This window comes from Monodon monoceros, unplaced genomic scaffold (assembly GCF_005190385.1).
Source record: "Monodon monoceros isolate NGI ecotype Baffin Bay Population unplaced genomic scaffold, NGI_Narwhal_1 Super_Scaffold_1, whole genome shotgun sequence".
NCBI lineage: Eukaryota > Metazoa > Chordata > Mammalia > Artiodactyla > Monodontidae > Monodon > Monodon monoceros.
The window spans coordinates 58,363,554-58,386,440 of NW_021703765.1; the positions used below are offsets into that span (position 1 = coordinate 58,363,554).

At 43.2% G+C, this 22,887-nt stretch overlaps 1 protein-coding gene across 1 annotated transcript in view; it reads right to left on the reverse strand.

Moving 5' to 3' along the window:
* The window catches only part of PIEZO2 (piezo type mechanosensitive ion channel component 2), a 330,011-nt gene that overhangs the window by 41,899 nt on the left and 265,225 nt on the right, over window positions 1-22,887 (reverse strand). Inside the window, exons 26-32 of the mRNA XM_029230410.1 lie at window positions 20,574-20,670; window positions 19,340-19,499; window positions 15,351-15,440; window positions 13,122-13,243; window positions 11,996-12,067; window positions 7,747-7,853; window positions 2,742-2,856 (exon numbers count right to left, since the gene is read on the reverse strand). Of these exons, the coding sequence (XP_029086243.1) occupies window positions 2,742-2,856; window positions 7,747-7,853; window positions 11,996-12,067; window positions 13,122-13,243; window positions 15,351-15,440; window positions 19,340-19,499; window positions 20,574-20,670 (763 nt within the window). The remainder of the gene's footprint in view (window positions 1-2,741; window positions 2,857-7,746; window positions 7,854-11,995; window positions 12,068-13,121; window positions 13,244-15,350; window positions 15,441-19,339; window positions 19,500-20,573; window positions 20,671-22,887) is intronic.

Below are 22,887 nucleotides of genomic sequence, written 5' to 3' on the forward strand. Positions count from 1 at the left end.
ATTGAGAAAAGGAGCATTTAACTTCAATAGAAAAAGGAAGACATTACCGAACAGGTTTATCATAATAGAGCTCTACTTCACAGAATAATAAAAAATTCAAAAGGTAAATAAAATTAAGAGGAAATATAAGAAAACATTTGCATAAAATTGGAGGGGAAGACTTCCTTAAACAAGATGAAAACATAGAAATTGCAAAAAGAAATTCGGACCTATTTGACATCACAAAAAATTAAACATTGCTTAGAAAATATATACCATAAACTAAATCAAAAGATAAGCATTGGATTGGAAAAAAGATACTTGTAACACATAAAAAAGGATAATATCCCTAACATATAAATATTTCCTAAATTAATAAAGACAAACAACCCAATAGAATGATAGTATGGAACATGATAAACGTTTTAAATCTCAGATTTGAAAGTAAAAAATACCAAGAAAATATGAAATAAAAAATGCTCAATCTCATTAGTTAGGAAAATTCAAATGAAAATAAAAGCCGTTTGTCATCCTTGAGAAAGACACACAATAAAAAGAGTAATAATAGCCTATGGGATAAGGCTACAGGGGAATAGACACTCCTGCACCTTGTACATAGGAGTGTAAATTTCTAAAACCTTTCGGGAAAATATTTATTAAAGCACCCACTTTAACCCAGAAATCCCACTTTTGATCATCTATTTTGTGGGAAGTGTGTGTTCTTCCTGACTTTTTGCCATGCATTTAAATACACACACACGCGACTATATGTGAACTTCTGTGCAAGGATATCTATGACAGCATTCTTAATCGTGGCAAAATCTGGAAGCAAACCTTATGTCCATTAGTGATGGAAGAGTTGGATAAATTATGCATATCCATATTATAGAACATTTTGCAGCTATTAAAAAAGGATGATATAGCTTTATAAATGCTTAATTGGAGAAGTGTTCGTGATACATTGCCGACGAACGCACAGGAGAATTTGGACGGCATGGACTCATTTGTGAAACAAAGGAAACACTGCCTGTACATCACAGGAAAGGGGCGGAAGAGAGCACAACCAATGCAGGGATTTGGTGCCTTAGGGTAGCTTTCAAGGCCAGACTGTGCATCCACTTCTTTATTGCTTGACTCGCTACATTGCCTGTGTCTTAATTTTGCCTTTTTTAAACCAATAAACTAAACTAAAATAAAAGCTACCAGGAGGTAGCAGCGACCAGAGTGGTCAAAAAGGAGAACGGCTTTGCAATTAGAGTTCCATTAGAAATTATGTTTTCCTTTTCTTTTCTTTTTTGAATACATTTTAAATTTCACAAAGAATCTATATATACATTTTCTTTGTAAAGAGCTAAAATATAACAAGGCTAAAGTTCCCTTGAATCCTACCCCTTAATCTCAGTCTCTCCCCACCCTCTGCCAGAGGTCACCACTGTAATTAACTTGCTAAGTATTCTTCCTGATCTTCCTCTGGCATTTATACACGACTATATGTACCCATTAAAAATGCAAAATATTGTCTGGAGGCACTCTGGTTTCCTTTGTTTCGTAAATGGTTTCATAATGTGCATGCCAGTTTGCAACATAATGCTTTTCATTTAACAATACGTCAGGAATTGTTCTCCAAGTCAGTTCAAAGTAGCCCATATCATTTTTTAAATTACTAAGTCGTATGCCATAATACATTGGTAACATAATTTACTTGATTCTTCTTCTTTATGTGGGCATTCAGGATGTTTCCAAATTTTTGTTAGTTATAAATAATGTTTGATGAATATTCTTAGACACGTGTGCTTGTGCTCATGTGCAAATACTGATTCAAGTTAAGCCATACACCTGGAGGTGGGACAGATCTCTGGTAGGAGACACACATTTAAAATTTTCATGGATACTGACGTCTGCCCTTCAAAGTGGATATGCTGCTTTAGAACACCACAAATATGTATGCTCCCACTAGCTCCAAACAGTGATACTATCAAATGTTTAGGTTCTTGCCAATCCAATAGGTTAAAAAAACAGTATGTCAAAATATTTAGTTTGTGTTTCTTGTACTGCTACTGAAATTGAGCTCCTTTTGGCCATTTCTATTTTCTGATCTCGAATTGTTTTTCACATCCGTTCATTCATTGGGTTGAATTTTTCTTTTACTGATTTTTAGAAGTTCTTAACATATCCGGAACACTAGTCTTTAGTCTGATATATAATGAAAATATTTTTCCTGATTGCCCCACTTGCTCTTTAACTTTGCTTTTGGTGTGTTTTACTGTCGTTTGGAATTCTTTTCCCCCTTAGAGATGTGTTCCTATCATATGTTTTCAAATGAATCAGTATAATGTTGAATATGGCACTGGTGGCTATGTTCCATTCTGATTCCCGACTACACTTTAATTGTGCTTTCCCTTTTTTTCTTGATCAAATTTCCATAGGTTCATCTTTATCATTAGTTTTTTCCAAGAACAGCTTTTCACTTAATAATCAGGTTGTGTCTTATATTTCTTTTCTATGACTTAATATCCACCTAAAAATTATTATTTTCCTTCTACTTTCTTTAGGTTTATATTTCTTCTCTCTCACTTCATAAAATGCACCTTAACTTAAATTCATGTTTTACTTTATTCCAAGACCTGAGTAATTAAGGGTAAGTAAAACTCTTTGCACTCTTTAGAAGTCAAGAATTTCATTCCTCCCAAGCTCGTCCTTTGCGGTTCCTCATTTGTGTTCAAGGTCACAGAAGCAGGGGTGCTGCCGCATTTATCACTTACCGTCCCCAGATTCTTTTCTCCTTCTTTTCTGTTCTTCTCTTGCAGATCTTTTTTTCTCTTTGCGCCTCTGTCGGAGTGCTGTTTTAGGGTCAGTAATCCAGGCTTGATAAACAAACTGAAGGGAGAAAGCGCCATTATTTTCTGGATTTTTAATAAGCTGAATTAAAAGAAAAGGGACCAATACCAAGCTTCCTGACCTTCAGAATCTTTTTTTTCTCTGAACACAAAGTAAACTTCTCTTTCACATATCCCTCAATACACTGAGCTGACCTGTGCTATTTCCATTATCATGAAATAAAATGTGAAAACAGATGTTGTAGGCATATATTTTGTTCGGTATCAGACAATCATGAAATACTTTGGGTCTACAAACCACCATTTCTCCCACATCCGCACATCCCACCACCATTTGTGATACTTAGTTCCTGATCCTATTGCATTATACACGCTAGGAACAAGCTGGAAGCCTGGCTAAGTGTCATTCCTTTTTTTCTCCCGGCACAAATAAACTTTGAGTTAAACCCAAAACATCTTTTGTTCATTTACTTTGGGAAAATACTTTTGCATGTTTGATACTCTCTCTTCTTTTTTCTGTTTCTTTTTTTTTTTTGGCCGTGCCACTCGGCTTGCAGGATCTTAGTTCCCCAACCAGGGATCGAACCTGTGTCCCCTGCAGTGGAAGCATGGAGCCATAACCACTGGACCACCAGGGAATTCCCAATACTCTCTCTTGTGAATAACGGCTACTACCAGCAACTTGAGAAAGGGCTTTGTAGATTGATTAGCATTTGGAGAGGAAAAATAATGTGATATGAAGGTTAAGGGGTTATTCCAGAATGGTACAGAAGGAAAACTGGGGTGCCTCTGGTTGCCTTTTGTCATTTTCGTTCAATAGCTAAAAACAGTTGCATTAATACAGTACAACCAATAACCGTAACAGAGCAATTGTGAACAGCCCGCCCACCAACAGTATCCCAAGTCATGCAGAAGGAACAGAAAGAAAACCCTGATACGCAAAGTCAGCCATCCACAACCTCGAAGCCGAGCAGCATGCTCTGCGTGCACCCACACACACCTGGTCTCAGGGAAGCTGGGTTTTCTATTATGAAGATAAAGTTAAAGGAGTGTTTCCTGGGGGCGCTTGAAAACCCAGACACTTTCATTTTATTCTATATTATTTTCAGATTTCTGAAATCTTTGAAAAACAGAGTGTAAGCAAACCACTGGCATTGTAAAAATAAAGAGGGATTCAACTTTTCCATACATGGAAATGTAAAGGTCATGGGTTACTAAGACAGAACATTTCCTTTTTCTTCACAGGTAGAAATGTGAATCTTACGGGCAATTCACACACATGTAAGATCTGTACAGTTTCTGAATAAGAAACACAGGAGGCCAAAAATTATCCTATTTTATGCCAAAAACATATTTTGGAAAGTGAGAAGAACTGGAATTTGAAGGAGAAGCACCAAAAAAAGGAATTGACGGTCGATGTTTATTGAGCGTGTTAATTGGGAATTCTATTAAGAGTATCTCTGAGGTTTAGGATGTTAATAGGCAAACTTGCTTCGGCAAAATATTGATTTTTAAAAAAACTCTGAACTGCTAAACTCGAGAAATTTTCAGGCTTAACAGATACATATGGTGACATTTCCTTAAAAAAAGTTTTATTATGATACTGGTTTTAGATAAAGCAAGAATGCCAAAGTAGAAAATAAGAAAGTGATTCAGGATTTGTGAATGTATTAGGTGCACAAGTCTTTTGCTCTGAAGAAAAATGAAGCCTCTGGGAGGGAGGGTGGGAAGGAGAGAGCAGGGTGGGTTCAGGACAGAACTGAAGGAGTCTCGTAGAAACGGCTCGGGCCACTCAGATGTTGCCTTATTGGAAAGGCATTCCTGGTGCTACATGTGGTCCTTAAATGATTGATCCTGTTGGTGCTTTCTCATTGAGATGAGAGTTTGGATCATGCAAATAAGGGCAAAGGAGGGACGGAGAGACTATTATGACAAGTCCTCATTTGTAGGTAAATGATCTCTATGTCGATGTTTGGAAATACAAATATTTTACAGTTCCAGGAACATCGGACAGAGGATCAGGCCAACTGTTTCAGGAAAAAGTTGATAATGAAGGAGGAAGAGGAAACATCCCAATTCTTACAGAGTTGAGACACTAAGTTTCGTTCTGAAACATCTCAGTTCTGAAGTCACAGAGGTAACTATCACCCACTGTCATGGTGTCTCTGGAGAACAGACACACGCACACTGATGCTAAGGAGAAAAACACATGAAAATGTGCATAAATGACGTCCGGCTTCTCCAGCTGCTACTGCCACTGGCCCAACTTCATCTCAGACTCTCCCCTGAGTGATTTCACTGTAAATGTTAGGGAAATGGGATTCCTTTGACCGAAAACTTCTTATGCAAAATACATTTAATTTTTGAAACAGGAGAGAACTTTATGGAAGTGTAGATCTTTAACTGAAATTGGTTGTTTTCTAAAATGTTCTTTAATTCAGTTGTGATCCAGACCTTTCTTTTTGTTGCCAGTAACAAAATTTTTTTGTTTTTACAGTAAGATGGGGGATAATCACATTGCAGTCTTCCATATAAATTCTTAAATATGAATGGAGAGACTCATAGTGCCGTCATAAAAGGGGAGAGGAAAAGAAGCCCAGGGAAGTGGCAACAGGGAATATTAAACTAAGAGTCAGAATCCTGGCATTTTAAAAAGGGAAGGAGCCCAGAGGTCGAGATCCTGCTACTCAAGGCAAACCAGCATTTACACTTCACCTGGGAGCTTGAGAAAAACATAGAATTTCAGGTCCCACTGGACCTGCTGAATCTAAATAACCTGCACTTAAATAAGACCCCCAGGTGAAAGTCGAGAAGCAAAGGTCTCCCTCGCTATCTAAACCCGGGAGGAACATTTTATTAGTTCAAGTGCTTACTCCAGATTAAGGCAGGAGAAATGGCTTTCTATAAAGTACAAGAATAGCGATTCATTGTTTATGATTTCCAGTAACTTAGTGGCCACAGCATAGGTAGCCGGATGCTTTCTGTGGTGCAGTGGGTGAATTAACAAATAACTGTAACAGTTTATCCAGCAGCCTCCCTGACGACATGGAGTGTGGCGGCTGCATAGACCATCCACGGCAGCTCAGCCCAGTGAAGAGAGATGCTGAACGCAGGGCAGAAGATGCCAGAAGAGTCCAGTTTAGGAAGATGGAGGCTTAAAAGGGAGCCAGAAAGGAGATGGAGCAAAATGAGTCTTTTCTTACTGATTCCTAATTTTACCAGCTTTCTGAGAAAAATGATCATACTTTGACACATCATATCTGATGCATGCAACCAGATGTGACCTTTTAACACGAGATGTGACTTAGGCGAAACTACGAGAAGGGGAGAAATTAGATCTGTATCTGCATTTTCTCTTTCTATTTTTTTAATTGGCTCTGATGTCCACCGAAAAACACATAATAAGAAATTTGTCTTCTCAGAACAGTTTTTGGAAAAGTTTGCCTAATATTTTAAATTCTTCTAATTCCTTCATCATACGATGTATAGAACAGGGAAAACACAGATGTGGAGCAATGGGATCTGCTCGTCTAAAGGTCTACAGAGCGGAGGGCCACACACCACACATCAGTAAAACATCAAATACCTTTGCAGCTCTGATTAAATACTGAAGAATAGTTTTGGGAAGTTTAATGACAGACTTTGGCAAGGCTAAAATGGCTGACGCAAACTTCCCAATAGCTCTCTACAAAGAAGGACAAAGCAAGAGTAATTAGTAGAAAAAAACCAAAAACTGATCATTTAATATATGACATTGGTATGAGTTTGTCTCTATAATTACATCGACTAGGTTAAAACGCGCTCATCACTGAATGTGGAATCAAATATACCCTGCTTGTAGGTTAGGAATAAAGAAAATAGCCTATCGTTCATGTAATCTGTAGAAATGGTGAAGATGGTCATGTTCTCTCCTCTGCTGCATGATGCGTGATGGTTAGAAGAAAACTCGTTGGAATAAAAATAAACAAGTCAAGTTATTAGTATTCGATAAGCCAGCTACAGACATGCACATAGACACTGTCATCGAGAAACACACACAGGAGGCAATGGGGCCGGTGACAAAGCCTCAAAGCAAGGTGTCCCGGTGAATAATTTAGTTCTTCAATTTCACTGGGAAGACAGGGGTGGCGATAACCTGCCAGCTTGGGAAGACCTGGCCAGCAAGCTGACAATGGCCTTCTCATGGACACATCATGAGCCTGGATGGACGTCCTTCTGTGTGCCCTGTAGTCTAACAAATGGGAAAGAAGAGTCCTATATACGCTCCTTTGTAACAGAAATCTTTACCAAGTCTTCATCCCATAGGTAACTCTACTGACAAACCCACAGCTTTAACAAGCACTATACATTCACTGGATACACGATACTAGGCTGGTGAGTCATATCACCAAGAATGATACAGCAGGCTCTGAAAAAGAAAGGCAGTTAAGCTGAGAACGTCAAAACTGGGCTGGAGGTTTTCATGATTTTAATACATTCTAAAATCTTTAGCAATACAAACGGAACTGATTTTCAAAATTTGAAGTAACACTGAAATGACCGTTTATTTTCACAACAAAGCAGGGATTTTATTTTCATGGTCAACTATTTCACCTATGGAACGAGAAGTCCACTCAAACAATTCAAAGCAATGCCAGCAAAAGAAAGTTCACCCAAGGAAGCCTTATTTTTGATAGAGCATCAGAATTTTTTATGCAAATGAACGAAGCCCTGGCTGGACCAGTGCTCTTGCAGGAACTCTTGCAGTAATGATGGCAACGCTGACAGCAAGCAGCAGGATGGGACACACTACTTCAGATGTAAATCAGACGCTTCTGGGAGCTACAACATATGAACACGGCAGAAGAAATCTAGGCCTGCAATCAAGGTCTGTCAAAAAGAAAAACTCTTCAACTAGCAAAGACTGTGATTCCCTCATCCCCGTAATTACCTGGAAAGCTGACCTTCGTGGAGGCTCTTCATCCTCCTTTTTTAATTCTTCCTCTTCCTCCTCTTCACTGTCCGTTTCAAACAAATAGTAATCTCCACTCCTGACCACTAAGCAAAACAAAATATTTACTTATTTCTTGGAAGAGATATGAGATAACTGGGGGCGTATGAATGAAATGCCCCCAAAGACACACAAGTTGTCCTTCAAAGGACCACAGCAAGAGACGTTGGTGGGGTGGAGGAAACAGGAGATGAGGGGGTGCTATGTGGTCTGCAGAGCACCAGGCCTCGTCCAGGCCTCCGAGGAGACCTGGCCGCTGCTGCATTCATCTGGCGTCTTCTTCCTTTTTCATAGCAAATTTTACACAGATGCACCAGATCAACTCTGCAGCAACCGCTTTTGTTACCAAGATGGCCAAAGGCCTAAAAACTATTATCAGCACTTTGGGGCCTTTAGGCAAGGCCAAAGTGAAGCAGAGGCTTTGCTGTTGTCAGAATGGGTCCAAACTGCTGTAGCAAAGCTAATCAGGATGATTCAGGAGCAAGAATCAGTGTCACCAGCCTTCTCCTTCACTTTATACTGTGCAGACATGGGGCCGTAACACAGATGGCAAGACATTTGAAAGAGTTTTTTAAAAAAATCACACATTGTCATGAGGAGCAAATGGGCAGGTAACATCAAAAAAAGAGCACCACCACCACACTCTGGCTGTTTCTATGCCTAGAATGGGACAGATAGAGGTCCGGCAGAGAGGGTCCACACAGTTTAGCGCTGTGAGGCTTCTGGTCAACCAGGAGCCCTCAGTCACTTACTGAAATTTGAGGAGAACTGTGCTGACCATAAGACCCAAAGCACAAACAGTATGGGTCGTCCTTGCCTTGCCTGACATTGTCCCTACCAGGACATACTGCTGTCTTAAGCACGGGAGCAGAGAGAGCTGAAATGTTCACAGAGTTAAAGAAGTTGGAGAATGGAATCTTTATCAATTTGATCATTGCTTTATCAGAGAAAAGAGACCCAGCATGTGCATTTCTGATGCTACAAGAACTGTACCATCATTGCAGGAAAACATATTCATATTTTCAAGTTATATTTGTGTTTTCAAATGCTGAGGTGTCTTTTGGATGACATCACGTGATGTCTTTATTTATCTTTTGGACTTCTCTGTTGTAAGGTCATGGGGAACCTTGGCTTGTTGAAAGTTAGTTGCTTGAATATCACTAAACACAACAGTGAATAATTTTGCCCAGATTTCAGACAAATCTGAAGCCTCCATCGTGAAGATGCAGTGTGAATGAATTGGGCCTTATATCCTTGAACAGAAGCACTGTAATTTGTTATTTTTATTTTGAAGAAAGAACCAGGCCCAGAGGACTGGGCCTAAGCCTGAGGAAATAAACGCAATTCAAAATAAGGTAAGAATAAGCAAGAACAAACCAAAGTCACAGCATTCTGTTGGACAGTGAGGGTGACCATGAAAGTAATGCTTCAGATAAGCTCAGAGATTTGAGGGAAAGTCACATGGACTTGACGTCACGTGGTCATTTGGTAAAAACCAAGATTTCCAATATTGAACATTTTACCCTCATTATAGCCTCTAAAATCAACAATAGCTTCAATTGTATTCAATCATACCTTCAATAACTTTTTTTCATGTGGATACTGAGTCCAAACATTTTTCATCACAGTCATAACACGGATTTTTATGATTTGAAAAATGGTGCCAATTTGTATGTGACAAGTACAATTAACACATCAAAAAAAGAAGGAAGTATTTTAAAAGTCTCCAATTCCTTTATAAATTGTTACTGAAATAAAACTAGGAAATAGAGAATATTTTCTGAAGTTCTATCTGCTCATAACAAGTAGAGAAGCTCTTATATACACGTTTCTGGGCTCTGATAGCTATCCTGCCCCAGCCTGGGTCCATATATGTACCATGAATGCTGATGCTGACGGCTGAGTGTGAAAATGACTCTTAAAATCCCACCACCTGTATCCCAAAGGAACTTGGCCCTTTATCTCAGATATCTGACAATAAAGTGACGCTTGGCATTGACTTAGGCTGTACAGAATTGACACGGAGACCCACTACACGAGGATGGAAGGTATCATTGAACAGCAATGATGCAATGGTTTGTGTGCACATAGATGTGGAACTGAGAGGGTGTCCCCTACAGACCATGTTAAGCATCTCAGATGCTTACCCATAATATGAACAACGTAACAGCATTATTACGTCGTCAATGGGTTTACACAAGGGCAGACACTTATTCTTACACTTGCCACCTCTAAGGAATATTTAAAAGCCCAGTGACTCAAGAGAGATCAGAAAAAGGGCTTTCAATAAAGTGCTTCCAGGCAAGTTCTGGAAATCGTCACAGTCTACAAAATAAACCTCATGTCAATTCCTTTCCTTTCCTCACCAGCTTGTAAAACGGAATATGTTTTGTAGAAAAATTTTAACGCCACGGTCAGACTCTGATTCCAAACTATGAGTGGCACACATCCCAGCATTATTGCACTGGAAGTCTTGTAACAGGCACGGGTAGTGTAATACCAGCCTTCAAGAACTTGATATAATGAGGGTGAAATGAATCAGAAAATCTAAAGTCAATAACCTTCAGAAGAAGTTCTTTCAAGGATAACCAACTCATAAGGTGATGATCAAAGACCATATCCAATTCCTTCCAAAATGCAATGTTTACATGAGCAAAGGAAAGAACCACAACGATTGCAGTAGGAATGTAACCCTGGACGAAAGGACAAAACGTCAGTATGACACCGTTTTGAAATGGATAGGTCTCTCTAAATTAGCAAAGGGCCCTTTAAAACAGAAAGATCGGCACAGTTTACTTGTGACTTGATAGAGATCGGCACACAGCTCCTGCACTACGAGATTGTTAGCATGACTGACACGCCAGTGGACCATACGAGTCACACGGAATTTCAACTTGAATCTTTGTCTTTGAGCAGCAAATAAAGTGAAACTCTTTAGAACTCATGGATTTTTTTTTATACCATAATGCTAAATTCAATATTTGGGATTACATTTGATTACATCCAGGTATCCTGAGCAAATTTTGAATATCACTTCCTCAAATGGGCTTGTTGATTTTAGGAAATTATTTCTTGGGTGAAAGGCCAATACCAGATCTAAATGACAGTAAGAATTAGGTGAGGGAAAGGATTCTGATCTATGTGATTTTCTAGTGATTCTGAATATCACCCTGCTGATGTTACGGACCTTGGTGATATTACTTGTATGATTACATTAGCTACAGTAATCGAGACATAATATAAGACGCAAACGGCTGAAGACATTTTGAGTAATTTGCAAGATAATTAATAATTATTCAATATTCTAACAAATTCAAGGAGGGCCAGATTGAAATGGATCATTCCATTAGAATACCATCGCCAATAGTGAGTGCTGTGTCCTTTGCCAAGCGGAGCAGATAAAGCCACTGAGTTCCACGATTCCTCATCCATTTTTTTTTTCCTTGTGATCAGCGGGGTAATGCTCCAATTCTGTGTGGCTATGAAGCTCTGCTTTTCCAAAACCATCTTCTGACTTTGCTCTGAATTGGTCCTGGCTGAGCTGCGGGTGCCACTGAGGCCAGCCACATGTTGGATATTGAATTTAGAGTGTAGTTTTAGAGCTGTTTTGAAACTGGGAAGGAGGCAGCGTGAGAAAGTAAATGTGTTTTAAGGTGTCCTCATCTTTATGTTTAATAAATTGCCCAGAAATTTTACATGCAAATGGAATCAAAGCTCTGGGAATGGGGCGGGGTGGGGGGAGGGCACTGGTGCTCGTTGGCATTCACGTCAAGTACCTTACAAAGAGGGTCACGGACACTCCAAATATAGCGGTTCTCCTTAAAGCAGAGTCCCAGGAAACGCTGAAACTCATTTTTAAGAAGGGTTTTCAGCCATGAAACAAATACATCTCAGCAGAACTCTGGACCTCAGAATTGGATAACACAGTAATTAATCCCTCTTCCCTTTCTGAGCCTGTAAGTGGTACTTGGGAGCACGTAAGCCACAGGGTAACCAGCTGATTGCTCTGGACGGCTCCATCTGTCGGGCTCAGAGACCCACAGAGATCACATTTCCTACCCTCTGAATCCTATCAAGTCACAAGCGTCAAACCATGCATGGGACACACAGGTCATGGGGACGCCTGAATTCTGGTCAAGGATATAAGGGTTAGAATCGATGAAATTGTAAGAGGATCAAGAAAACCTACTGGAAGCATGATCAACCCAAGGCCGCCACCACTGCTTTTTTTTGCCCTTGGCTTTCTGTTTGTCTGCTTCTCCTAAAATAAAATATGTCCAAATATTAATTCTTAGAAAGTGAGAAAACAAACTTTGAAAACCACGCTTTAACAACTCAATTGTCAAAATCTAGACAAGTTGCAAAAGTACATCAGAAGTCAGGAAAAGAAACTCTACTGAATCTGAAAAGTTTACATGGGTCAGCAGCCGGTTTCACAAGGTAAATACTCAGTATTCTATTAACGTAATGCCACGTTTTCACTTTCTCTCTAGGAATTGAGGGCAGATGAAGAAATATAATAATGAAGGGGTTATCTGTCAAAGATGCATCTCACAGTAAATTTTCCATGGAATTAACAGAAAAGAAGCATCACCCAAATATTATAGAACAATTTAGTGGCAAATAATTTGTTAAAATGCATAATTCCAATAACCAGAAATTTCTCTTGTGATCATTTTAATGCATGGCTGGAAAAACATAAATTTACTGTTGATAAATAGATATTATGCACTGGCAGAATACCATGCATTGTTTCTCCATTCCCTTCAAACAGAAAACCACCACGCAAGCATCTTTAAAAAGAGCTTTTAAACTTAATTGGATATAACAAATCTATAATTAGATATAATAAATATGTATTTCATCTTAAGTTTCATTGGAACAGACCATAATTGAATGATATCTTAACTACTATTATTCAGAGACCTACATATTTAATTTTTGTATAAAATTTATAGAAATCAAAGGCAACAGTAGACTGCATAGCTTAAATATCTTCCCTAAAGGAACAAATGAAGCAAACTCATCCTATTTTCTTCAGAATCACACGTCCGTGAAACAGAAGCTAGGTTATATTAAAGTCGTCTTGCTGAACTGGGGGATACTTGTAAAGTCATAGACTCATTAAATATGTACTTTATGAAACAAACAAACACATCCCACTCACAATGGGAACATAAAACTTGCTGAGTTAAAAAGATACATTGATAAAACTGGCAGAAGGAAAAGTAACATTATTTCACAGCCCTACCCAATATCATGCTTTTACTCAACATCAAGGTACTCTGGGCTAAGAAGGAAATGTTTCAACATACTTTCATCATCCTCTTCAGAGAGTTTTTGGATGTCCTGGCCTTCCCCTGACTCCTGAGTCAAGCTCAGCATCCTCTCCTTACCCTTTTTGTATTTCTGTTGCCTGGCCTTGATGCGATCCATCCTGTACAACAAAACAGCAGCAGCAATGCCAAGAACACACCCATAGTTACCTGTACACTTTTATGCAAACAGCTAAAATCATGGACAAAGTGGTCAACATTTGGGACTTGTGGATGCTTACTTATTAGCGACACGTCTCCTTGGTTTTTTTTTTTTTTCCCATGTTATTTTGCACTACACAGGTGCTAGCTCAATCATACGATCAATAGTAATTATGCTAAATACTTTAAGTCCACTTATACCTTATACCAAAGCCATTCTGAACACAGCAAATTATGAAATATAAATCCTTTATTCTCCCAGGTTTTGCATTATCTTTTGAGATACTGTCTGCCTCACATAGTTGTCGTGAAGGTCAGGTGAAAAGATGTATGCGCGTGAGAACTGTTTTGTAAATAGGAAGTTGCTCCTCAAATGTTCTCGAGTATTCTATCAGACCCTACGACTCTTTTCCCTGTCAAATCTAATCTCTTACTGGATCTGGAAAAATGCTGAATTGCAGCTTTTTGTCTGTTTATTCAGGAAGTCTATTCAGAAACCGCAATGCTGAGCTTTTTCTCCCACATCTGCCCTCATGAAAGGTTTCATTTCTTAATTTAGTTTCTTAAAATTCTGAATGTATTGCCCAAGTTTTTAAACTGATTTAAGTGACATTTCTGTTTTGGGCAGCTTAAATAATATTTGTCTTTTGCAATGATCACTGCCTTCATTCTTTTTTATTCTGACCTCTCACTTGAGAGGATGCATTCTTAAACAAATGGAAAAATCCAGTGACATGAATTATAGTAACAGGTCTCACTTACGGGAAATTCGGAACACATTCTACATGTGGGTTCAAATTTGTTATTTCTCTACACCTGATTTAGATAGCTAGAAACAACAATGGTAATAGTTATACCATACTGTATTTTCATTATATATAGTTTTACATAACTCATATCTTTGACTGTGAAAATAACCATGCCATGGGATAGTGTAATTTTTACTGGCAAATATTTTTGCACAGGGAAAGAAGCTGGAAAAATGAGGTCAGGATGGAATTAAGTAGTCCTAGCAAACCAGGGAATTTTCCTGGTGGGCTGACAGAGTATCTCCATTTCCTTAGAGAAAGTGGCTAGGTTTTGAATGCTATGGCCATCAGCTGTTAAACCTGGCCCCAAACATGTGAGGCACTAGCAATCCTCAGAGGTTCCACTTACTGCTAGAAATTTCACTCTAAGAGAATAATTATTTTCAGTGGGCTAATTAAAAAAAGAAAGAAAGAAAGAATTCTCAGATCTCCTGGGTGGAGTCAGTCCATTACTTGAGTTCTCCAGAATGGTGTGGTGGGAAAGGAGGCCTTGAACTGGATACAGGGAAATTCGGGGTGTATTTCTAGTACTGCCTCTGGTTAGTTGTGGATTTTTTTTTTTTTTTATCCAGTATGCGGGCCTCTCACTGGTGTGGCATCTCCCGTTGCGGAGCACAGGCTCTGGACGCGCAGGCTCAGTGGCCATGGCTCACGGGAACTAGCCGCTCCGCGGCATGTGGGATCTTCCCGGACCGGGGCACGAACCCGCGTCCCCTGCATCAGCAGGCGGACTCTCAACCACTGCGCCACCAGGAAAGCCCTAGTTGTGGATTTTAAGTCATCTATTACATGGGTCATTAGTTTCTTCCCAAACAGACTGGATTACATTATCTCTAAAGATCCTTCCAAAGTGAGAACTCTGTGTTTGTTCACTTAACCCACAGATATGATGGGCTTCAAGTGAGTATTACTGGGAACGACCCGGTCTCATTCACTAACTGTTTAATCTTTACCAATACTCAGGTAGAACTGTGAGTCCTGATTTAAAAACGGAAACTGGAATTCAGAGAATTCGACAGACCTGCCCAAGGCTCCAGAGTAAGCATCTGAACTAGGACCGCCCATGGCGGCCCCCTTCCCCCCACCCCGATGCTCTACTCCTTTGGACCATTTCCATTTCAGTCAACACCCAGAGCAAACACCTGGGCAGTTGTGAAAGTTACCACAAATGGATTCCTCAGGGCTTGGGGCTCCCTGGGAGCTGAGAGCCGGCAGAATGGGACCAGGCAAACCCCAAATAAAAGGAAAGCATCCTTACTGCCTCTTAAGCTGGTCCATGGACTTTTTCTCTTCCTCAATTCTTGCCCTTACAGCCTTTACAATCGTGGCCTGGAAAAGTTCAGCCCCCCTAAAAGAAAAGTCAGAAACATGAAACAAATGAGCATTTTTATCGGTGTTACCCACCTTCCCCTGACAACGGTTACTAAGGGCTAGAAAACATTTCTTTGGGGGCAGCTGCCTGGCTGGGAGTGGGAGTCCCTTCCCTGTGGATGGACACGCACCGCCTCCTGCCTCCCCTGGGGGGAGGGGCTGCTCACAACCCTGCGGATAAGAGAAAAGAAAACGGTGTGTGTTTTCTGAGACTGTCAAGGCCTCTTCAAGCCTCTTAAAGCCTGTGCCCCTGACCTGCCCTCATTATGGTCGTCCCATGAGGGGACATTTAAGGAGGGTTGAGTTCAGGTTCATTTTCTACTCAGTAAGCAGGAAAGGGTGTGGAGCAAGCTGGGGCTTCGTGAGGGGAAATGCAATGGGATGGGCTGTCCAGCCCCCTCCCTTTGATTCTCTTCCTCCTGTCCTTCCATTCCCTTCTGTTCCTTCTCACTTTTCAAGCCACTTCCAGGTCCCCTAGAGCTCATCAACTTCTCCGTATCCTCAGCTCTGTCCCATTGGGGTCCATCCCATCAGCCTGGCAAATCCCGTCTGCGGGAGCCCGTTGGGATGCCGGTCCTGTGCTGCCTGATGACGGGGTGTCAGCGGTGCAGGAATGCAGGGCTGGGCAGAGGATCTGGTGAACTGCCCCCTCCCCCATGCCATGGAAATTCTGCTTTTCTACAGCGGCTGTTTCAAGCTCCTTACACTTTCTTCAACCTAGAATTCTGTCAAGGGCTTTTCACTCCTGGCAGACGACCCAGCTGCTTGCTTTCCAGAGAGAACAAAGTCACGAGGCAATGATTCTCAGCCTCCTGTCACCCACCCCAGATGGCCTTTCCTGCGGTGACGTGGAGAAGGTGACAGCCCACGCCAATGGCCAGCGCCTCCCCATCTGCAGCCTGAGGGGCCCTGGCCTTCCCTCTCGGCCCCTCTTCCTGCATCTCTGCCCTGCATCCTGCCCACAGGCATGCAAACATGCTCGGGTCTGCTAATCTTAGAAAAAGAGCCACGCACACCGCACGGGTTTCTACGCACAGCCTTGCATCACTGTCCCTGCAGTCAAATATCCTGCAGGCACCATCCCCAAGCCGTCACCTCAACCTGAACTTGCTGGTGTTTGGCTCTGACCCCACCTGTCGAGGTCACTGATTTCAGCGTTCAGCCTTGTCTCTGCGTATCTTGTGTACTGAATTTCCACTCTGAAGCCGCTGTCCTCGGGCCCACGCTCTCCTACTGGCTCAGACTCCCCACCCATCTCTGAGGTGTGACTGCTGCCCAGGGTCCTTGTCTCACCTCCACATTCTCTCCGGGCAGCTCCAATCACTCCACTGCCCCAACACCATCTGCATATTGATGACCCTCAAGTCTCCTCACATCTCCAGACCCGTCCACTCAGCTGCCCGAGGGCTTCCCGACGGGCTGTGTGTGTTTCACAAGCTCATGAGACCCACAGCTCCACAGTCGGAGCCCATCTCCGCTCCCAGCTGAGAGCTCCTCAGACCCTCTACCTTTGGGGCTGTCCCCCCACCACCTGTTGAGGCCAGAATCCTGGGCACAGTGCCCTCCTCTCTTCCCTTCCCATGACCACCTCCCTGCCAACCAATCGATTTCCACCTGGGCCAGTTTCACCTCTGAACTATCTTAATTTATCCCTTCCTGGTCCCGGCCATCATCTCCATCCTGGATCACCAGAGCAGCCACCTACCTGGTCCCTTCGCCTATGGTCCTGCTTAGACCCCATCTGTCCTGCAGCCCACTGAAAAGCAAGTGCAGCCACTTCTAAAGTCATAAACGTGGTTCTAAGGCCCCTGATAGTCTGAGCTTCCCGCAGCTTATTTCTCTCCACTTACTGTCTTCATCTTCACATGTCTGTGTGCCAGCCACTCCGATCCCCCGGTAACCTCCCTCGGCTGTCTCCCTCCTGCACCTTCCTCCTCTCACTCCTGTTCATCCCTCAGGCTGTAGCTTGGAATGGAGGCTGCCTTGGTCCTGCCCCGCGGCTGGTTGCACACCTGCCTACAATCCCCAGGTTCCCGAATGCCTCCTGCATCACGTGCGTCCCACCCCCTGCAGCAGCTTGTGGACGGGTCCATCTCCCTGCCCGTCTGCAGGCTCTAGGAGGGCACGCATGGCAAGCATCCACCTCCTCATAACAGAGCAGGTGGCAAACGAGTGAATGAATGAATGTCTAGTCTAGTCTTTGGAAGTTGCACTGTGAGTTCAGTGTTTATTAAGACATGGTTGTTTTTTGACAAACATGAGCTGTACTCTGACCAAAGCCACCAGTTTCTATAACAGGAGGATTATGCTTTGTGAATAACTGTGACAACTTTGAGAAAAAGATGCTGGCTTACTATTATGTCCTGAGTGTCTAAGGACTGAATTTTAGGGGAAGGTGAGAAAGATGCATTTGCTAGCAAAAGGACCGGCTGTTACATACAAGTAAATAAGGTTACTATTGGGATGAGACATTATGTTCTGCTCTGAAAATGATGTCCTGGGCATTAGGAAAACAACTGTAATGGTAAATTACTGTCCCTAAATGAAGTCAGCGTCCATCTACATGGTGAGGGTTGAGGGTGCAGCAAGGCTCCTCGGATTAAATGCAGGTGCCCGAAGGGTAAGCTGGGACGAAGTGAGACAGTGGCATGGACATGTATACACTACCAAATGTAAAATAGATAGCTAGGGTGAAGCAGCCGCATAGCACAGGGAGATCAGCTCGGTGCTTTGTGACCACCTAGACGGGTGGGAGGGGGGGGGAGAGGGGGACGCAAGAAGGAGGAGATATGGGGATATATGTATATGTACAGCTGATTCACTTTGTTATACAGCAGAAACTAACACACCATTGTAAAGCACTTATGCTCCAATAAAGCTGTTAAAAAAAAAAATGTAGGTGCCCGACTGGGTCCTCATCCTATTTGGCTCCAGGTTAGTTAACAATGGCTGGGAATTCTCAGCCTTTAAATGGACCTTTGAAATACACATGTTGCTTCTCCTGGCAGAGAAGAAATAGGCTCTGGGAACACTGGTGGTATAGAGAGAATCAGAATGATCAATACTGGTAATTGATATGATACAAGCTAGCATTTAGAAGGTCGTTTAGCACCATGGGTCCCATGGGATTGAGGCAGGGCCAGGGTCTCAGAGACAAGCTCGCTCTTGGGGATCATGCAGCTGCCCTTTGACCCCCATCTCAATGGCATCCTCTTTAGTACCTAGGTCTCTTCCCAGTCTTTTCCCTAAACCTATACGACTGCGGGCAGAAAATGGAAAAAGGGGGAATCTAAGGAGAAAGTAATAAACAGTGCCACTGGCCCAGAGAAGAAAAAAATCAGGTTGTTGGGGAAAAAGAGCCTGAAAGGAAGGGGATAAGGAAAGACAAACAGGAAGGGTTTAGGGTGAGGCTGGAGTAACACGCTCCTCTGTCTACGGTCTGAAAAATAACAGATTATGTTTTTCTCTGTCTTCAGGAGTTTCTTCTTAAAAAGGAGGCGGCAGTGGGGGTGGGGGGTGGGGGGAGACGGACTAGACTCTGGACCGACGTGGCCTATGTTCCTGTTCTGACCGAGGCCAGAGGACCTACTCCAGTGATGAGGTCTGGACCAAGGGGCTCAGACAACCAGTCCATCTTTAACCTTCGAGGGTGTCCCAGTCCTCATAAGGTGCGATTCCCTCCATAGACTTGCTTGTTACTCTTCTGTTTTAGATCTTAAAGGCCTTGGGCTAAAGCCTTCTTGGATCAGTTTCCCTGGAAGGAATCTCTTAATTTCTTGTGGGTTCTACAAGCAAGCTCAGACAGGAATCAGAGTGCAGTATCACTTCCTGACAGGTTTCTTAAGAGAAACCCCTTGGTTCCTTGGCCTGACCCACCTCGAAGCCAGGATCTGTGAAGCTTTTATATCCGCCACGACGTGCAGGAAATAGTAACTCATGAAAACTCTTCTCTGCAGCAGAAGGAAGGCAAAGCATATGCTGTCCCAAATAATCCCTGCTTCCCCGCTCGGCAGTTTACACGAGGAGCCATCATCAGCTGGGGCAAAAGAAGAAAAAGGAAAAGAAGAAAAAAATGAAAACTTACACCCATTCTCATTGTTATTTTATAAACTCTCGTGGCGTGATCAGACCTGGGAAATCACACAGGTGTAAGAGCAAACTTCCGACGCACCGAGTCCCCCTGAGTGGATTTATTCACAGCCACGGGCACACACTTCAAATCCAGTATCAGCACTGCTTCACAAGGCTGACCACAAAGTGAGCTCTTGATAATGTAAGGCAAAGGCTGGAAGGGGACCCCTCCCACCCAGTAAGGGCCATGGAGAGATAACATCTGCATGTCCCAATGCCAGAGGAAAGCTCTGGTGCAAAAAGGACACATGTTCTGGGAATGGGCTCCCCCAGGGGTAGCCAGGGGAGCAGGTACGGTCTATCGGAAGAAGGGGTGTCAACAGAACATCTGATCCTAAGTCAGAACAAACTCCAGTGCCTCTTCATCCTCTGCAAAGTGTAGTAAGGATTGGAAGGCAGAGGTGGGGGAGGGGCGTCACGTTCAAGGCCCCATGCTGGGCGCCAAGGAGGCCATCCTCCATAGATGCTGTCCAGGGTTCTGATGCAAGAGGCAGAGGGGCGGAAATGGAACTCCTGCCTCCGTACAGGTGGGAATCTAACTCCAGACACCCTGTTGCAGCTCCCAACTGTCTTCCCACGGTGGAGGTTCTCTGAGCTTCAGAGGAGGGGGCGTCTGGAGGCAGAGCTACTTGATGACCGAGATTCCAACCGCAGCAGCCACAGGTGTGTGTGGGCATCTGTGACCCTTCCCATCGTAACTCAAGGAAGTTCAAGGAGTTGCTAAAGGCCACACCTGCCCCCTAGACCTGCTTGGGGAGGGGGACAGGGACGTTTGTAGAAGAGGATGAGAGATGCGGTGGGGGGGTGTGTCCTGAGCACAGATCCCCAGTGTGGCACAAGCCCACAGCTCCGTGCAGACGCTGACTCACGTCCCTTCACCTCTTCCCTTCAGGGGCTTTGGTCCAGTTTCTAAATTAGAACAATACAACTGCCCTTCCTTCTTTGTGCTTTTGTTCCCAAATTTGCTTTTCATACTTACGCATTTTGTAGCCCTTGACTGTGCAGGCCAGGCTGAAAGCTTGGATCAACCAGCAACTATTTTGAACCAACTTTTCAATATAGCCGCATGCTCCTATCTGAAAAACGAAGGGGAAAGGCATATCCTGAAGCTCCACACCCAGAGAAAAGGTTGATGTCTTGCAATCCCAACACGTGCAAGAATTCCCAAAGTCCCAGTCTGGTGGTGGACGGGGCCCCAAATCCAGTCCCCACCGGGTAGAGCGCTTGATGCTTCACTTCCTCAGGGAGTTAAACTCAAGGAGCAAGGGGAGAACCCTGAGCGTGATGCTTTCTGAACTCGGAAGCTCCTCTCTTTTCGAAGAGGAAATCTCAGACCACCGTAGGGACCAGCCCGGCTCCGTGATGGCAAACGGGTGAGCACGGATCCAGGACTGGGATTCTGACTCTCACGAGTCAGACAGAGTCAGACATAGTAAACCTACGCTATTTGCCAGGAGATGATCACAAACATAAGCTGCCTGGTGTAGCTCTTAGAGCAGGAAGAGAGAGTATGTGCTTTGAGTCAATTCTTTTTTTCTTTTTCGGTACGCGGGCCTCTCACTGTTGTGGCCTCTCCCGTTGCAGAGCGCTGGCTCAGCGGCCATGGCTCACGGGCCCAGCCGCTCCGCGGCATGTGGGATCTTCCCGGACCGGGGCACGAACCCGTGTCCCCTGCATCGGCAGGCGGACTCTCAACCACTGCGCCACCAGGGAAGCCCGAGCCAATTCTTTTTCAGCCAATTCTCTGAGTAAAGGAGACTTCTTTGTTGACTGTCACGTTGTTGTCTCATAACAGTGATGTCTTGTCACAGTTAAGTTCACATCCCAAGGGGGGAAAATAGCCTCCTCCTCAGGGAATATCTTCCCCCCTCTGTCTCCCTGGACACCCCTCAATTCAAGTTTCTGATGAGCTCACATGGCAACGCCTCCAGGAAGCCGCTTCCCAACTTACCTAGGCCAGAAATTAGGCATTCTGTTTTGTACTGCTTTCCTAAAATACTGTCACAATGAGCATTAACAGAGTGTACTGTAATTATTTATAAGAAAGTCTATCTTCTCTTTTAGAATGTGAGTTCCTTAGGGGTAAAATCTGAGTACTATTCACCTCTAGTTCTTCAAGATATAAAACAGTGCCTAGCAGAGATCAGGTCTGCAACACAGGTTTAGAGAACGAATGAATGAATGAGCGGATTCTGCAGCCACACACTTTCCAGGAACAGTCATAGGGATCAGCCTCCAGCCGCAGATCTCTGCCCACCAGACGGGCTTTAGGATGAAAGGGTGACCTCCTGTCCTATCTCATCCCCTTTCCAACAACTCTCAACACCACCCCACAGGCCAACACGCACTGCTGGGGTTGAACTGATGAATAAAAGTCATTTTGACCATCAGCTAGAAACTTAGCATTCTAATGGACAGGACACAAAATAAATTCTTCAAATATGTACTCCTGATTACGTAGACTTGGCTTCCCCAGATCTCTAAACACAGCAGTGCACGTGCCAAAATAAAAAAGTCAAATGCTCTCCAGTAGAATTGCCTGGTGAGCTCATCTGTAAGTACCAGGAAGGGGGGAAGCAGGAAGTCGTACATCACTGTTCTTCTAATTCACTGTCAGTTACAGCCGCTGAGTAGCAGGCCCTGGGATTCACTTTAAGCTGGAGGTAGGGGTGGATTAACTCCTTCAGCTCATGAAAGGTCGTTGTTTAATTTCCTGACACAATAAATAGTTTAAAAGGTGTCTTTGTGGCCTAAAAGAATCCATGTGATTCCGGCATGACTCGTGGGCAGTTTATCTACCAGGGCAGTGTCCGCGATGTGCCCTGGAACATGGATATTTAATAGAGAAGCAGCCACGTTCTGTGGACGGGAGATGTTTGTCTCAACCCTCCACTGTCTTAGCTGTTTTCTAGTCCAGACGCTGATGCTCAGATCAGCCATAAAGCTTCCCCTGCATCCGCCCTCCTCTCAGGGCTTCATAAAACATCTGTGCCTTCAGGGGTCCATCCCTCCTCATCCCCACCCCAAGTGGTGTCATGGAGAGCCGCGCCCATTCTATTTACACTTCCACAGCCCTTTCTAGGTAAAAGAGTTGCTTTTAGCCAATATGATCCAATTTTTGAAGACATCCCATGACTGATTCAACTCATAAAAGGGCCACACTGCAGCCCATCGTAGGAATGATCACCGATCGTTCCTCAGAAGAGCTGGATTTGAATTAATAAAATACATTTTAGAGTTTATTCCTATGAATACATATCCTCTTGTCCTTGAGAGGGTGGAAATGAGCAAAA